The following is a 16,665-nucleotide window of genomic DNA, read 5'->3' as shown; positions in this document are numbered from 1 at the left end:
AGCAAAAAAGCTTTCGGTGCTATCGATGAAACCGTCAGGTATGACAGAATCTCAAAAGGCAATTTTGATCTGTATATCGTACTCGTACACCTCTGCGGATCACGGCAGCATGGTTGGACATGTCACTGCATAAACGATCAATACTGCGATACTCCGCTGCTTAAAGGTGGGTCAGCATAAGACAGCGTTGGGAACCCAGTATGAGCTCTTGTGTTGTCAACAGGCCAAGACATGACAGGGTCGTACTGGTTACAAGGGTCAAGATCCACGATAGCGACATTGTGGACGACAAGAGAGAGGTGTCAGCATCTGTTCTACTTGATAGTGCTAACCATATGTTCCTTGATGTCCTTGTGACTTTTCATGTTGTGCTGTGTCTTCTTCGTTGGATAATTCTGTTTTCAAGTTTTCAATCAAGATTCATCAGAAATGGGTACTCAGAACATTGCACTCAGCCGGTCATTTGGCCACAAAGATGTGAGGTAATGAAGAAGATGTCAAAGGCTGTGCCTTGTAAAGACAGGTTTAGACTCTCAGTCTCACAATCCCAGAATGATTAGGAAAAGAATGTCGGGTAATTATCAGCAATTGAGCGCAACTCCGACCCCGCGCATGTGCTTGTGCTTGGCTTGGCTTCCGTCAATCAAGCATACAGCTCCGTCACTCTTCACATCAACCACAACATCTCTCACCACACGACGCCAAAATGGGAGACGCAAGGAAGACGTGGGGTGTGTAAAGACACACACACTTCTCAATCTACTGCAACCACTGACAGAGTCACAACAGAGCTGGACAACGCAGTCAACCTCACAGACGCCACGCGCGACCAACCCTACGCCTACTCGGTCGAACAGCAAAAAGACATCAACAACAAGAAGCCATGGCGCTCCGACCCAAACCACTTCAAGCACGTTCAGGTCTCCTCGGTCGCTCTGACCAAAATGGTCATGCACGCCCGCTCAGGCGGCAGCATTGAAGTCATGGGCCTGATGATCGGCTACGTCCTCCACGAAACCTTTGTCGTCACAGATGCCTTGCGCCTGCCCGTCGAGGGCACAGAAACCAGAGTCAATGCTCAAGACGAAGCAAACGAATACATGGTCAAATATCTCGATCGCTCGCGCCAAGCTGGTCAACTTGAGAATGCCGTGGGCTGGTATCACAGTCATCCTGGCTATGGCTGCTGGCTCAGCGGCATCGACGTCTCCACGCAATTTACCCAGCAAACCTTCTCTGATCCTTTCGTCGCTGTCGTCATCGACCCCGATCGCACAGTCAGCTCTGGCAAAGTCGAGATTGGCGCCTTCAGAACATATCCCGAGGGCCACATTCCCGCTGGCTCAGAGTCTGCCGGCGAAGGCATGGCTGCCGTTCCTCTGGCCAAAGCCGCAGACTTTGGCGCTCACGCAAACAAGTACTACTCACTCGAAGTCACGCACTTCAAGTCATCCCTCGACAACACGTTGCTGGAAGCTCTCTGGAACAAGTACTGGGTGCAAACTTTGTCATCATCGCCTCTGTCTACCAACCGCGAGTACGGCACCAAGCAGATCGAAGACCTGGCGGGCAAGATCAACCAAGTCACCCAGAATGCCAAACACAGGGGTTCCATGTCCGTACGTCCGGGCGCCAAGGGAGACGCTGCTATGGACAAGGTAGTCCTTGCCGCCGACAAGATTGCCAATGAGGAAAAGACTGGTTTGCTGGCTGCTCAGGTCAAGGAGAAGGTCTTTTCAGCTGCTCCACAGAGTGCCGGAGATGGCAATGGACTGGAGGTCAAGATGCAGGAGGCCATGGAAGAATAGAAGATGGAATTTTGCCGACGGCGACGATGGACACGACTTTGCATGGGTTTGCTGGAGTTTAGAGGGCTGAAGACATGCATTATCATGGCGTTTTGACACGGGCGAGGACGATCAGGTTTACGGACCGTAGAGAGCATAGTGGGAGATCGAAGTCTATACCAATACAGCCTTTTGAGATTTGTTTCGACCTGCTTGCGCATGTGTGTAAATTAGTCATCTATGAAGCCCCTTCTATCTGTATTGATCCCACCAAGACCTGCGAAAAGAAACTCCATCCCCGCTTTCATATATACATCCCCCCCCCTCTCCACCACCACATCTCATGCCACTCAAATCAAGCAGCAACAGCAGGTGCATCACCAGATGCCCTCACAACCTTGTCGATCGCCTTTGCCACCATCTTGACATTATCCCTGTTCAACCCCGAGATGCTCGCACGTCCAGAAGTAAGCAAATAAATATGCTCCTTCCTCAACGCCAACACCTGCTTCTCCGAAAGTCCAGTGTACGAAAACATACCATTCTGATCAACAATATGTTGCCAATTGCCCGGTGTCTTTAGCTCCTGCAACGCGCCAAACAGAGCTGCACGCATGGTCTTTATGCGTCCACTCATGATGAGCAAATCTTGCTCCCACTCTGCCTTGAGCTCTGCATTCTGGAGGATAAAGGCAACGATTCTGGCGCCGTACACTGGTGGGTTGGAGATTTCGGCGCGTTGCAGGTAGATCAGGTGGCTGAGTGCTTTGTCTCTGGCTTGCTCGTCCGCAGTCACAATGTGGAAGGCACCGACTCTTTGGCCGTAGAGTCCAAAGTTTTTGGAAAAGGATTGCGCGACGACGAGTTCCAGCGTTCCTCTGTCGACGAAATGGCGGACTGCCCAGGCATCCTCGTCGACGTCTCCGGATGCGAAGCCTTGGTATGCAGAGTCGAAGAAGGGGAACAGGTGTTTGCGTTCGCAAAGATCGGCGATGAGTTTCCATTGCTCCTTGGTGGGATCGATGCCCGTGGGATTGTGCGCGCATGCGTGGAGGAGAATTACGTCGCCTGGCTGCGCTTGTTCTTCCAACGTCTCCATCATGCCTGAGAAGTTTAGAGAGCAGGTTGCAGCATCGTAGTAAGGGTACATCTTTTGCTCGACAGCAGGGGCAGCAATGTCAAAGATGGCATGGTGGTTTCCCCAAGTAGGATCAGACACCCAAATACGCTTTGGTTGCAACGAGTCGTTGAGGAATCTCGCACCCAGATGCACAGCGCCGGTGCCAGAAATCGTTTGTAGGGATCCAATGCGAGAAGTCAATGCAGGAGAAGGGTTACCAAACAGCAAGTCGCGAGCAGACTCCACAAAAGCGTGTAAACCTTCCATGGGCAGGTATTCGTGATTAGTGGCTACGTCCTCGGCGATCATCTTCTCGACTTTGCGGACGGTGGGTAGGACCCAGGGTTTGCCTTGTTCGTCGCGGTAGACTCCAATGGTGAGGGAAGCCTTCTCCTCGGCTGGATCCTTTGCGTAGAGGGACATTAGGCCGAAGATGGGGTCTCCAGGCATGGTGTCCAGATGATTGAAGAGCGAAGTGCTCTTGGTGCGAACGGGGAGTTCTTCCCTTGTGTAGCCCATGGTTGCGTGTTGTTGAGATGTATAGTCCTTAAGAAATGTTGTATAGGGTTCCAGATGTGAAGAAAGGTATCAGATGTCGTAAGTTGCAATTGGGATATCAAAAAGTGAATGAGTAAAGTCGTCAGGAAGCGGAAGACGAAGCACACTTTGTAGCCAGGACTCGACACGGCTCGAGAAAATGACTCCTACTCTCTCCTTTCAATTCTCATATGAATCATGGATACCAAGACGCCCCGGCATCTTTTTTTCTCCTTCGCCGCTCCAAAATGCACCGGTCTCGCCGCATATATCCTGCACAACTCACGCATCGGGCAGGTCTTTGCGGGAATATACGCGCTCATGCAAATTCATGCAAGGGCCTCAGGGCTCAAAGCCGTTGTCGGAGAGCGGAGAACAGCGGGGAGTGCAGTGTTGAAGACACGGATACGGTCCGCTTCCGTGGACGAAGCGACATCAGGTGGTGAGATTGATAGATACCAAGCAAAAGATACGATATGGAAGATAAGTGTGCCAGTTATGACGATAGTGTGTCAAGGAAATGGAAGAGGGGAATCGAAAAATTTTGATTATGATCTCGTGCATGGATTACACATCAGAGGCAGTTACTCGAAAGGCAAATCATAGGAGCGCATCCGGTGCTGGAGTGAATAGTGTTACAGTATATATACAAAGAATGAGATCGCGTATCATCTCACATCTTGAGTCTTTTCGTACACTCCTCATGTCCAAGTACAGCCATGACTTGCGAGCTGCTAGGCCCAGGTCTGCCGAAGCATAGTTTCTCTCGCAAGTATCGGTGAAGTGACTTGCTCCACTCCTTTGATTTTTCTTTGTCCACCTGGCCATCTATTGTTGAGCGAGCTTGACATATGTCTCCTATCACTCTGGAATACTCGCTTATAGCAGTGTCCAGTTGTTTCTTGACGTGTGCATAGTCAGTCGATGTAGTCAGCGCAACGCTAGCAGTGTTGACTTGAGACATGATCTCTAGAGCTGCGTTGTGGAGGTCCGAGGTAGGAACTAAAGACTCGACTGAAGGTGCGACCGGTGGTAGATTTGTGAAGAAGTAAGCATTACGTTTGGTGTATGAAGCCGGGTTCTCGTATGTTTTCGAGTCGATGAAGAGGATATTCATAATGTGTGTTTTCAAATCCAGTCCCGATACTGCTTGTGGTTCGGAGTAAGCAGTCTTTGCAGCCGACTCGATCAGACCGACCAAAGTCTCAAAAGATGGATCCGATGTGGAAGACTGCATTGCGCGCTCGATCATGATCTTGGCATGGTTCTTTTGCAGATACCACAGCTTGTCGAATGAGACGATAGAGTTTCCTTTGGTGAACTTCAGATCGAATAGTTCAATCAACTTGTTTATCTCCAGGACATCGTCGCGAGTTGGGTTGCGCCATCCCAACAGGGCCAAGAAGTTGGCCAGACTCTCAGGTAAAATGCCATGCTTCGTCTTGAGGGCTCCGATATCAGTGTCGAAGTTACGCTTTGAAAGTTTTGCTTGATCCTTGTCAGTAAGCAGACCCACGTGAGCAAAAGCTGGGGGAGTCCATCCGAAAGCATTGTACAGAGCGGCGTGAAGAGGGGTTGAAGACATCCATTCGGTGCCGCGGATGACATGGGTGATCTTCATGTAGTGATCATCAATGACATTGGCGAGGTGGTATGTGGGAGTGCCGTCGCCTTTAAGAAGGATGACACCTTCTACGGCGGCTCTTTGTGGTAGCGTCTTTTTCGACTCGAGCGAGACTTTGCCGTAGACAAGATCAGACCAGCTGGGAGCCTTGTCAGGTTTACCGAAACGGACGGCGTGTTTCTCAGTACGTGCTCTTTCGGCCGACTCTTCCAAAGGAATACTAGCACAGTCGCTGTGGCAGCCACCGATGGCAGACCCGACTAGTGAGGCGTCCACATCGACAGGAGCCTGGGCGGCGGAGCTGCAGAAACATCGGAAGGCGGCTTTGGAGTCGATGAGTTCCTGGGCATGTTTCTGGTATAGTGGTGTCCTTTCAGACTGCTTGTAAGGACCGTATGGACCGCCGACTTGCGGACCTTCGTCCCATTGTATGCCGGCCCAATTCAAGTCTTCACACAGCCTTTGCTCTGCATCGGGAACCAGTCTTTTCTTCTTCCATCAGCGTTTGGTTGTTGTAGAGCAGTGCTTCGAGGCTCACCTGATCAGTGTCTTCTATTCTAAGCAGGAATTGGCCTCCAGTTCTTTTTGCAAGCAGATAGTTGAAGAGAGCGGTGCGTAACGATCCAAGATGGAGGTAGCCAGTGGGCGAGGGAGCAAAGCGAGTTCGTGCTGGGCCTGGGGGAAGTAGTTCACGGGGTGAATGACCTTTGGCGAGACGTGTAGCGGTTGTGGAGAAAGTCTTGACTGAAGCAGGAGTTATGGCAGCTGCTCTCGGGAGTGTCTTTGCGAATGCGCCGGAAGGGATAGAAAGGTGACGAGAAGCCGGAGTGCTTAGTCGATCAAGGTATGGTTTGCAGATGGAGGCTGACCTCTGCGACCGTCGTGGTAGCACATTGAGCAGCCGCGACATTCTTGGTGAATGACAAAGGGAAGGAGCTACGGGCATGCCTCGCTGCAAAGGTGTGAAACGATCGTCACCAAATGCACAACTATGCACAGTTTGTGCAGATGATGCGGCTCTCCGCAAAAAAAGACATGCGGGTGTGACGCGCATGAAACGTGCAAAGACATTATTCATTCTGCTTTCTACCCTCTCACTCTCACACGTCGTATCTTGATAGACGTCTTCTTTCTTATCCCTCTCCTACACATCTGACTATCCAGTCACACAACCGCAATCAGTAATCCTCCCCTCCGTACCCACCCACCACCAAAGAAACCCTTCTAACAACCCACCCAACAGTGTCGTCAGAAATCGACCTCTACGAAATCCTAGAAATCGACCGCTCAGCCTCAAAAACAGATGTGAAAAAAGCATACCACAAAGCCGCTCGCGTCCACCACCCGGACAAGGTCCCCGAATCCGAACGCGCTGCCGCAGACGACCGCTTCAAGGACATCCAACAAGCATACGAGATCCTCTCCGATGACCAGACCCGCGAAATGTACGATATGCATGGCATGGCTGCCTTTGAAAAGGGAGGTGCCGGGGGTGGTGCAGGTCCGGATCTTGATGATATCCTAGCACAGATGTTCGGGCAGGGTATGGGTGGAATGGGTGGTGGCTTTGAGGGTATGGGCGGTATGCCTGGTATGGGAGGTATGGGTGGCAGGGGACCGAGGAAGAGCAAGAATGAAGTGCAGGAGTACGAAGTCAGTTTGGAGGAACTCTACAAGGGCAAAACCACACGCTTCGCTTCCACCAAGAACGTCATCTGCGGAAACTGCGAAGGAAGTGGTGGTAAGGCGAATGCAAAGCCAAAGAAGTGCGGCACTTGCGACGGCAGAGGTATGTTTCCATTTTCTCTCCTCTCACAACATCTCATACTGACTTATTGCAAGGCTCCAAAATCGCCCTCCGCCCCGTCGGCCCCGGCATGGTAACCCAAGAACAAGTCCAATGCTCTACCTGCTCAGGCCGCGGCTCCTACTTCCCAGATGACAAGAAATGCAAAAAGTGCAAGGGCGCACGCACAACCTCCCAGCGCAAAATCCTCGAACTCTACATTCCACCAGGCTCGCGTCAAGGCGATAAAATCGTGCTTTCCGGCGAGGCAGATCAAGTCCCCGATCAAGAACCCGGAGACATCATTTTCGAGTTGGTCGAGACACCGCATGAGGTGTTCCACCGCGCGGGAGCAGACTTGCAGGCGGAACTGAAGGTCAGCTTGCAAGAGGCGCTGACAGGCTTCAACAGAGTGGTGTTGAAGCATTTGGATGGCAGAGGCATTTCGTTGCATGTCAAGCAACCTGCGGGCCGCATCCTTCGTCCCGGCGAGATCCTCAAGATCTCAGGAGAGGGTATGCCTATCAAGCGCTCAGATGCAAAGGGTGACTTGTACCTCATCGTAGACGTCATCTTCCCCGAAGACGGCTGGTTGAGGGACGAAGCCACCATTCAAAAGATCAGAGATGTGTTGCCCACGACTGGAGAAGAGAAGATCACGGCCGAGGAGGTGGACGAGGTTGATTGGGAGGTCGTCAAGGATATGGAGGACTTTGGCGCTGGATCTGGAGACCCGAGGGCTGCTGAGTGGGAAGACGATTCCGAGGAAGAGGGCGAGGCTGCTCAGTGCGCGCAGCAATAGATGACGATTGACGAATTGGGAGAGAAACAAGCCATGTGCTCTGACGAAGAAGAAAAAGTCATAGACAGTTGGGATTATTTCTGGCGTACATACGGTTTGGAGGCTGTGATGCCTGTCTTTTCTAGACCAAGAATATATTGGAACCGCTTTGCTCAACAAGCGACCACTGCACCTCTGCTGTCCTCGCGTTCATAATAACCAGTGTTGTCATGATCAAACATCTGTCAATTCACTTCATGCATGGTTCTATCATGATGAGAGAATACCTGAGCCACCACTACTACCATAGCTAGTGCATATATGCCTCCCATCCCAACTCCCCGTCAATAACCACTGGATCTCGGTTGTACGGTGGATGCGGCGTGGTCCAGTGGTTCTTTTTTGCTCGCTGGTCGTGTTCAATCCGTCTTCTCGCCGTACAATTTCGCCCTCGAAGTCTGCACGTTGAAACAAGGTGATAGTCATTTTACACACAGAATGACAAAGGTTGTTCATTGAGAACGGATGTCAGGATTGTCCTTCGCAACTTTTTTGAAATCTCTGGTACTGGTGTACCAGATTTGGAAGTGGTAGATGTGATTGATCAGGTGGTATATATACACCACCACAAGAAGTGTATTCGTCTGGTCCCAGTCTGTGCCGCTTCTGCCTCGGGACTCTCGGTCGTGCGGTGGGGGCGGCGCAGATTGGGGTCAGCTTTTTGTCTCTTTTGGTGGTGGATCCATGTTCAATCCGCCCGCTCGCTGTCTTATTTCGCCCTACATTTATGATTTGTCCACGACAGCCTGGATGGAAGTGTGGTGACTTCGAACGATTCCCAGCATGCGTACAATTCTTGAAGCCTGGCGAGGTATACAAGTACTCACTCCCACCCACTCTCACGATTCGTCCTCTCAACTTCCGACCTCATCCTCTCCATCCATCTCCGCACCAGCTCTGCATTGTCACCCTTCAACTTTTCTTTCTCTCTGTCCACAGCGTTCAACTGTATCGTCAGCGCCACAACCTCATCCTGCACGTTCTCGGCAAGTTTCTTCTTTTCTCTGAGCTCTTCATCGCGGTCTTTGAGTTTGCGCTCGAGGAAGGCGAGTTGACGGTGTACGGAGGTGAGTTGTTGGGTTAAGGTGGCGTTGGAGGTGGTGAGAGAGGCACTTGTGGTTTGAGATGCGAGGAGTTGGGTGCTGAGGGCTGAGCGGGCGGCTTGGGTGGTGCTCAGATCTTGACGCAGACGGTTGATCTCATCATTACTGGCTTGGTCTGAAGAGATGGCGGGAGTGGTTCCAGGGATTGCAGAAGCTGGAGCGGTGCTCTTACGGTCGGCGAGACGGGTGTCTGAGTATTGTTAGTGATCAGGTCGATGTGAGAAGAGATGGTTGGGAGTCAAGACCGTACAGGCATCGATACATGATTTGTGTGTAAATTCGCGTCTATCGCGGACATCCAGAGCCGCGAGGTAGAGCGTGCTCCAGTCGGCCATTTCACATTGTGGTGTCTGTACTTGCAAGGTTGCTGGATGCGAGAGCTGGGGACGAAGTTGGACATGACAAGCTTCTGGCATGTGACAGTGCCAAGCCTTTGACATCAACCCTCCTTCCCTTCTTCAGTTCTACTCGTCTTATCAGTATACCCATCTCTTATATGAGTGTAAAGCACACAGCTGCTATGTTTCTGCTTTCTGCCGAGAGCGGACTCCGATCTCCACCAAGCTCCAATAATGCTTCCTTCCATGTTTGCCAGTGCTCACACATAGTACAAGTTACAGCCTGCTGCAATCCGTTTCTCGCACCGAGCACCGGCCTTGTATAGCTTCTAGTCTCCTCTAGCGGCAGACTCTGCCGAAGTTGTGTACATGCACAGTCGAGCCATGCGTGCACCTCGAACATCAACACATCAAGTCCTGCTCGTCTCGAACATACCAAGTTGATCACCTCGTATCCCCAGTCTGCAGTGACACCACCCAAGCCACGAAGAAACATCTCAGCCTCGATTCTCCCAACGGTCTTGAAGTGATGACATAGCTCGGCTCTCCTGTCATCAGTCCAGCTCTGCTTCTCCCATGGATCTGGACCGTGGAGGTGTAGGCGGTTGAGGTCACTCCACACAACGCCAAAGTCAGCCAGCTGAGACCAATCGATGCATGCGTCTGAGGGCAACGACTGCATGGCAGCAAGAAGTTCGAGTATCTTTTGGCGATTGTCTGTCAGCTCCACTAGTGCATCAGATAATAAGCTCCAGAGTCGGTACAGCTCAGAGGCAGGGTCTGCTTCTCCGAGGACGAATGATACAATTCTCTCTGCAGCTTCTTGTACAGTCAGATCGTTAGAGAGATAATCGTCCAGAGCTTTGGCCTCTTCGCGGTGGCAGCCATCGCCCGCCGCTAGAGCTCGATCATCCACTGCGATTTGTGAGTTGATCCAGTACGTTCGAGATGACATGTCGCTGGGCAAGTATAGGTCGTGGTGCAAATTGAAGACTTGTGTAATATGACGGCTGTTGGAAGGATCCACCATGTTTGCTGCATGATTACATCACAGGTAAGGATGACTCGTGCTTATGGCACATGTGAAACAGACCGCGGAATCCAGAATTGGCTGGATATTGATTTTGCGACCCTTCAATACACAAATTTTACATGCGGCAAGCAGTTTGTATATTTGATCAGACTACAGAAAGTCTTTGTGTGCTGATGTCTGTATAGATACAGGCCGACCCCTCAAAGTTCTCACAGTCTGGTACCTCCCAAGTACCAATTCCTCCACTCCATCCTGATACGTCCTGATTGAGCGAAGAATGGTAGGTCTTGCAGGAGTGATTCCTCGCTTCTGCCAATCTCCTTGCCTGCTTCACATGCTTGACAGACGCTTTCTTCAAAGCATACTACTTCCACAGAAAGATCAGCCAGAGCTTCCTACGTGTAGGACTAGGATGTGATTTGCCTGTACAGCTCAACTCGTGGCGGCCTTGGTTTCGGCGCGTGAGGATAGAATAGGAGTCTCACGTCTTTCGACTGTGAACAGTGGTATTGTTCCTGAACCGAGCCAACGGTAAAAAAGCCAGCCCACTCCCACGATAGATAGAAGATGAAGTGAGACCAAAACGAGGAAGGTAGGGAATGGATAGGTCTCTAGGCAATAAGTCGCAGCATCAAGGAGATTGTTGAGGTACGTAAGGGTCCATGTAGTAATATTGTCATGCATGTTTGCTCGGTTCAGATAGTTCGTGTGTTTTCGAGAGGACTGGCATACCAGGCTCTGCTTATATACCTTGCAAGTAGAGACGATGACAAAGTGTTGAATGTCCCTAGTATGGAACAGTAGACGTTGCGTGATGGCGTTGATAAGCTTTTTGCTTGATGCGATCTAAGCTTTGGGCCTGCATACTTCCAGATGTCTCAACTGGACCCTCAATATCTGTCACGTTCTATGGAAATAAGACCGTCGACGGGGCCGGAGGCATATTGCCGAGATGATCTTCTCTGCCTACGACAGAGATTCCATAAGCCCTAGAGCGATACGGACGTAAAGGGCAGACTCGTGAGAACATGATCCCAACTTCTGTCTGTGCGGCATGAGTGTAGCTGGAGACGCCACACAAGCAACCTGAAACTTGATCAGGTCGGCGTCACAGTCTTCGCCCTTGGTATACCTACCTAGTTTCATACCAACCCTTGTGCGCCAGGGCCTGGAGCCAAGGTAAGGATCATGTCAGCTCGTGCTCTCCCTATGGCTTCGCATCCATGACACAACAGAAAACGTCTTGAGCAAGTCATATCTGAGAGAACACAAGGAACATCTATACAATCGAGGATAAATTTGAACTTCTCAGTCACAAGTCAGACGTTGAGACTCACCCTCCCATCACTGCAACCGTTGTACACGATGTCCGCGTTATCTCTGGACACGAGATCATGCCGCAACAGCTCGAAATCTAGCTGCAACAAGCCTCATGCTACTAGCACTTGGGAAACCATGCTGTACAGCTCAAACTCTTGCGGACAGGTCTCGAGGTGTTGGTCTCATCCGTTGGACATGTCATGGAGGATCTGGGCTCCTTGCAATACGAGCTGGAAGATGTGGTGAGCAGATCACAAGGCTTCCCTCGTAGTTTCGCAAATTCTGCTCACTGCAATATCTCTGACAAACTGCACGAAAAGGGATGATGATAGGAGGCCGAAGCTGGGAGAGGGACAACCTGGCTTGGCTTATAGGTCCACTGCGCGTCACTCGATAGACGATTTGCCAACTTTGTCTTGGAGTCATCGTGTTGCATTCACTTTTTGAAGGTCTACTGCGCACAAACAAACTTCCTATCACTTTGTTCTGCGCCCTTTCAGCCTCGCACTTTCTCGAAGCATAACCTCTTGGCTCCGTCTCGCCTAGACCGTTAAGCAACCTTCCAACCTCTCCATCTTCATTCCCTCTTTCTCAACCGCACAAGCTTTCTCTGCGCTGACCGTTCACTGACACCCTGACCTCACCGGCTCAAGACACGGCGCCCGCTGCTCCAGTGTTTCCTCAATCATCATCGCGAGCTGAAGAAACTCGTCTGCGCATCTTCAGATCATTGTCTTCATCACTTCACTGGCACCGCCGCGAACACTTTCTCGCAGCCAACATACATTGCGTCATCCGTCTCCTATCTAAACATGTAGACCATCCTTGATCATCTTATGGTTGACAAAGTGCTAACACAGCTTCTCTTCCAGAATGTCAACCACCGCAAAGCCATCGCCCGATCTGCTCTCCATGCCCAATGAAGTTCTTGCCAACATATGCACTTACGCCACTGATGGTGATGATCTCAGAAGTCAATGGCGTGAAGGAAAGAGCTGGCTCAAGGCTGTCAGGCTCACTTGCAGACAACTTTATAATTCAGCTACGACTGAGTTCGCCGACAGGTTCCTGACAACTCTATATGTCATGGGAGCTCGTGTCAGCCTGGAAACACTACTCAAGATCTGCGAACATCCATTGATTGGTCCTCGGATTCGAAACATCTCATTCTACGGTTGCCGACTAAATCGAGATATGCTATCATCCTTGAGAAGAGGAGTAGATTCCAGCTTTCGTGGAGGAGACCTACGAGACATCCGCGAGGCTAGAGCCAGACTGCAGGCATTCCTGGACTTTCTGGAGGAGGAAGTGGAGCTAGAACAACGCGCGGGTATCTGGTTCCTGCTCGTAAAAGCACTCAGAGCTATCCGAGGATATGGAAATCCAGTCAGTCTGGCTGTATTCAATTACCCAGACACAGATCCACAGATGCTTGGTTACCAAGAAGTTCTCGAGCGAGTCTCAGAGGACCACCGCGGAAGTGGAATCGAGGACGTACTCACTCGCGACGGCATCAGATCTTCGTTTGACACTCTCTTCTCCGCGGCAGCCCGAAGTCAATGCCGCGTGGAGGGACTCTCGCTAGATGTTCGCCACTCATGGTGCGAGACCGACTTCCCGCAGAGGAGGATGGACAACGGTTTCTGCGCCCACAGCAGTCAAGTTTTCCTCAACTTGAAGGCCTTGGATTTTACGGTAACTGCGGACCTCTTCATAAACGACCTTGATGGATTGTTGAGAAGCTTTCTCTCCCTCAGCAAAAACTTGGAGAGTTTATACCTCGCCTGCGATTGCGACCTTGAGGATAAGAGCACATCGTTTGGCAGAGCTATCGAGTCATTCCAGTCGGACTGTCTGCGTCATGCCGATATTGGATGTGGAATTTGCTCCCAAGCCGATCTTGTGTCATTCCTAGGCAGGCATAAGTCTACCTTGAGAGATCTTCGTCTTTCATTTGTGACCCTGGAAGGCTCGTGGGAGGAGATTATGCTTTGGATCTGGGATCAATGTTCTCTCAAGTACTTGAACATTCTGCAGCTTTACGCATATGACAAGGACGGACATGAAGTATTGTGGGCTGATAGAGAGGGGTTTTCCGATGTTCTCTCTCAACTGAACAAATTGCTAGACGACAAGCGGGGGAAGCAGACAGAACTTGAGTGAGGAGACTGATGTGAGTGGAAGAAGGGCTTGGTCAAATTGGTTGCACAGTATAGCGAGGAAGCTGCAACGGGATCTAGGAAGTCTGAAGAAAGATGGTCCAGAGCAAAGCAGAGCAGGAGCGGCTGGAGGCGATGGTTGTAAGTTAGTCAAAGTGTAGATCAAGCAAGTCAAGGAAGTCGCTCAAGAATATCCGTTGACCTCTTACGCCGTGTTTTCAACCAACCTTCACTTGTTCATCTCGCATCTCTGCGACGCGCCCCATTAAGCCTCGCCCGTTCCGCTTTGAAAGGGACTCAACTCGATCGCCACGCTACTCTTTGAGCACGCGCAACACTTCCTCGTGGTCACTGCTCGGTCTTTGAGCCTTCGTTTGCACCGCGTTTGTCACAACTGAAATTCATGCAATCGACAAAGCTCGTTGTGATTATTTCACAAGCGTTCAGAGATATCAAGCGCACATCAGAGGTGCAAACTTCCTCTAGTCCTTACGCATCACTGCCTCAAAACCCTTCTTCCACTAGTGCGGCAAGCGTTCGATTACTTGCTGCAGATCCTACCAACTCACCTAGTAGGAAAGCTCAACCTCTACATCATCTGCACGCACCGACATGTAAGATCTTACATTAACTTTGGCATTGACTCCTGCTGACAAGCTTCCAGCATGTCGACCGGATCTGAACCCCACGCCGCTTTGCTTTCTCTACCGAACGAGATCCTTACCAATATCTGTGCCCATTCTGTTGACACGAAACATTCCATGCGCGGCAGAAATTGGCTGCAAGCAGTCCGCCTCACTTGCAAGCAGCTCTACGCTCCAGCCACCGAGGAGCTTGCGAAGCGGTTCTTCAAAAGCCCTGCCGTCATGGCGTCTCGAAGAAGCCTACAAAGGCTAGCTGCATTGTGCAAGCATGATCTGATCGGACCATACATTCGGGAGATCATCTTTTATCCTTGTCGGTTGGACACGAAGTTTTTCGGAGAGATTCAGCATGAACTCGGAAGGGGAACAATGACCAGAGACCTAGTGGTGGTTGCCAAGGTCAAAAAGCATATCCAATGGTACTTGAGAAGACTTGAGGATGAGATACGTTTGAGAGATTCGGGCGATGCTAAGGCGTTCCTTGAGCGAGCCTTTAGCGCCCTTCGAGCATATCGAAAGCCCATCAAGCTAATTGCGACATTAAGAATGTCGCTCGATGTCATGTCTACTCACCAAGAATGGGGAGACAGCCAACCTGGAATGGAAGAGTTGCGATCGTTCTTGGTGACTGCGTTTGCTCCTGGTGGTGGCTTGGAATTCATCTCAACAATATTCGAAGCTGCCGTCGCAGCTGACAACCAGATACACACCCTGGGAACCAAGATGGACACTCCGAGATACTCTCTTAGGCGTATCAGGTCATCCGAAGATACATCCCTATCCTGGCAGAGTGCTCAGGCCGTCGCCCGGTTGGAAAGGCTTCAAGTTGACCTCGGAGGCTCCTCCCCAGAGGGGACAATTGAGAATATCCTAGTGGCAATCGTTTTTAACGCCAAGGAGCTCAAAAGGGTTGTCTTCTTTTCCAGTCCTCGGTACGTCAAAAGATCCTGGAGCTCAGCTTGTTACATGTTCCGCCTGGTCAGGGTACTAGAGTCACGCGCGCTTCGTCAAATATGGTTGAGAGAGGTCGTGATACTCCCCAAGCACCTTTCCACCATGCTCAGGAAGCACAAAAACACTCTGGAAGAACTGACAATCTTCGATGTTCTCCTGCTCGGATCCTGGAATGAAGTTCTCACCAGAATCAGGACGATCTCCGTTTGAACAGCCTCGTTATGGTCAATCTCTTTGCTGCTAACGAGCATGAATTCAGAAGTGTGCAGGGTAATCCGAGGATCAACAAGTTACTCGAATGGGGTATCGAGATGAGAGGGAATGACAAGGTGACAGCTGGCATTGATGAAGTTCTCAGCCAATTGAATAGACAAAGAACAGATCCTGACTACAAACCGAGCTGGAGAAGTGCAAGCGATATGGGTCACTTGGCGTGTCCTGAGGATTGAGAAGAAGAAGAATAGTACATAGTCAAGAAAGAAGATGCAGAAAGGAGGTGGATAGCATCAAAATCTGTACGACATTCGCGAGAAAGAGCAGATGTCAAGTTGCCTGCATTGTTGGATCTTTTCCAAAAGCACGGATAGACACACTTCACACTCAGCCTTCCTAAAGCAACTTCAAGATGTTTATTAACAGTATCGTACTGGTCAAAAAGTAAACAGACTGTATCCCACACATATAATATCCAAAGCCAAGAGGGTGGACGCTTCTTCTCCGAACAGAGGGTGACGTTTTAGACATAACCTACTACCAGATGTTTGCGACTACATTCTTGAGTTGGAAACCTGTGCATGCTCTTCATGCTGGATAGATACACGTCGTTGGGGAAGTGACTCGAGGTTTCCACCCATATCTGGTAGGTTTTGGTTGCTCAGCAGTCGTATCTCTTAATGTACAGGTGATGGGAACTTCTGTTTTCGGCCTTCTCATGTAAGGAATTCTGTCACTCTTACTACACTCTCACTACACTTTCACGACGACACACAAGTGCAATTAGAAGCTATCACAATGCAGTGCTTTTCCAGATCGTAGCAACATTCACAGAGAATCCATGAGATATCGACTCTCTTTGGAAACTCTGTATCTCCTAAAGGGTTGTGCATCTCTATGAGTCAGAGGAAAGTGAGGTTCCAGCAAAGTCAGGGATGCACTGAGTTCTCGAGTGAGCGTCAGGCGACCAAGTTGATTCGACACTCACTATATTCTGAGAACTTCACCTTTGGCCTTGGAGTTCCTTCCTGTCCAGCACATATATCGGCCACTGATCGACTATAAAGCTGGCCTCTTTCTACCACAGCTCATCTCGACTACTACATCCCACAACATATCAGCTTCAGTCATCTGACATTGACGTCCACTTGTTCCTTCATACAAGACGTCTCTACCGAATTGAAGACAGTCCAACTATCAAATCTC

The 16,665-nt window shown here is 50.4% G+C and overlaps 6 protein-coding genes across 6 annotated transcripts; 3 read left to right on the top strand and 3 right to left on the bottom strand.

Moving 5' to 3' along the window:
• Positions 1-706: 706 nt before the first annotated feature.
• Positions 707-1,808, top strand: M436DRAFT_77958 (Mov34-domain-containing protein; the record flags this gene model as incomplete). Its single annotated transcript, XM_013576992.1, has 2 exons — positions 707-731; positions 790-1,808. The coding sequence occupies 2 exons, from the start codon at positions 707-709 to the stop codon at positions 1,806-1,808; spliced, it is 1,044 nt and encodes a 347-aa protein (XP_013432446.1).
• Positions 1,809-2,142: 334 nt separating this feature from the next.
• M436DRAFT_35407 (putative aspartate transaminase) lies at positions 2,143-3,426 on the bottom strand (the record flags this gene model as incomplete). The annotated part of the gene is made up of 1 exon (XM_013576218.1): positions 2,143-3,426. The coding sequence occupies one exon, from the start codon at positions 3,424-3,426 to the stop codon at positions 2,143-2,145; it is 1,284 nt and encodes a 427-aa protein (XP_013431672.1).
• A 700-nt stretch (positions 3,427-4,126) lies between these two features.
• On the bottom strand, positions 4,127-5,753 carry M436DRAFT_15669 (uncharacterized protein; the record flags this gene model as incomplete). Its single annotated transcript, XM_013576046.1, has 2 exons — positions 4,127-5,557; positions 5,607-5,753. Coding segments are annotated over 2 exons (1,578 nt in total), but the record flags the coding sequence as incomplete, so codon positions are not given.
• A 306-nt stretch (positions 5,754-6,059) lies between these two features.
• Positions 6,060-7,656, top strand: M436DRAFT_77955 (uncharacterized protein; the record flags this gene model as incomplete). Its single annotated transcript, XM_013576991.1, has 3 exons — positions 6,060-6,066; positions 6,312-6,857; positions 6,911-7,656. 3 exons carry the CDS (start codon positions 6,060-6,062, stop codon positions 7,654-7,656), a joined length of 1,299 nt encoding a protein of 432 aa, XP_013432445.1.
• Positions 7,657-8,518: 862 nt separating this feature from the next.
• Positions 8,519-10,166, bottom strand: M436DRAFT_60046 (ATG16-domain-containing protein; the record flags this gene model as incomplete). The annotated part of the gene is made up of 4 exons (XM_013576692.1): positions 8,519-8,988; positions 9,049-9,178; positions 9,312-9,488; positions 9,573-10,166. The coding sequence occupies 4 exons, from the start codon at positions 10,164-10,166 to the stop codon at positions 8,519-8,521; spliced, it is 1,371 nt and encodes a 456-aa protein (XP_013432146.1).
• A 2,196-nt stretch (positions 10,167-12,362) lies between these two features.
• On the top strand, positions 12,363-15,695 carry M436DRAFT_60045 (uncharacterized protein; the record flags this gene model as incomplete). The annotated part of the gene is made up of 5 exons (XM_013576691.1): positions 12,363-13,648; positions 13,701-13,789; positions 14,089-14,262; positions 14,306-15,224; positions 15,461-15,695. The coding sequence occupies 5 exons, from the start codon at positions 12,363-12,365 to the stop codon at positions 15,693-15,695; spliced, it is 2,703 nt and encodes a 900-aa protein (XP_013432145.1).
• Positions 15,696-16,665: the final 970 nt, after the last annotated feature.

Source organism: Aureobasidium namibiae, assembly GCF_000721765.1.
Source record: "Aureobasidium namibiae CBS 147.97 unplaced genomic scaffold scaffold_1, whole genome shotgun sequence".
NCBI classification, from domain to species: domain Eukaryota; kingdom Fungi; phylum Ascomycota; class Dothideomycetes; order Dothideales; family Saccotheciaceae; genus Aureobasidium; species Aureobasidium namibiae.
This window is presented reverse-complemented; position numbering and strand designations above follow the sequence as displayed.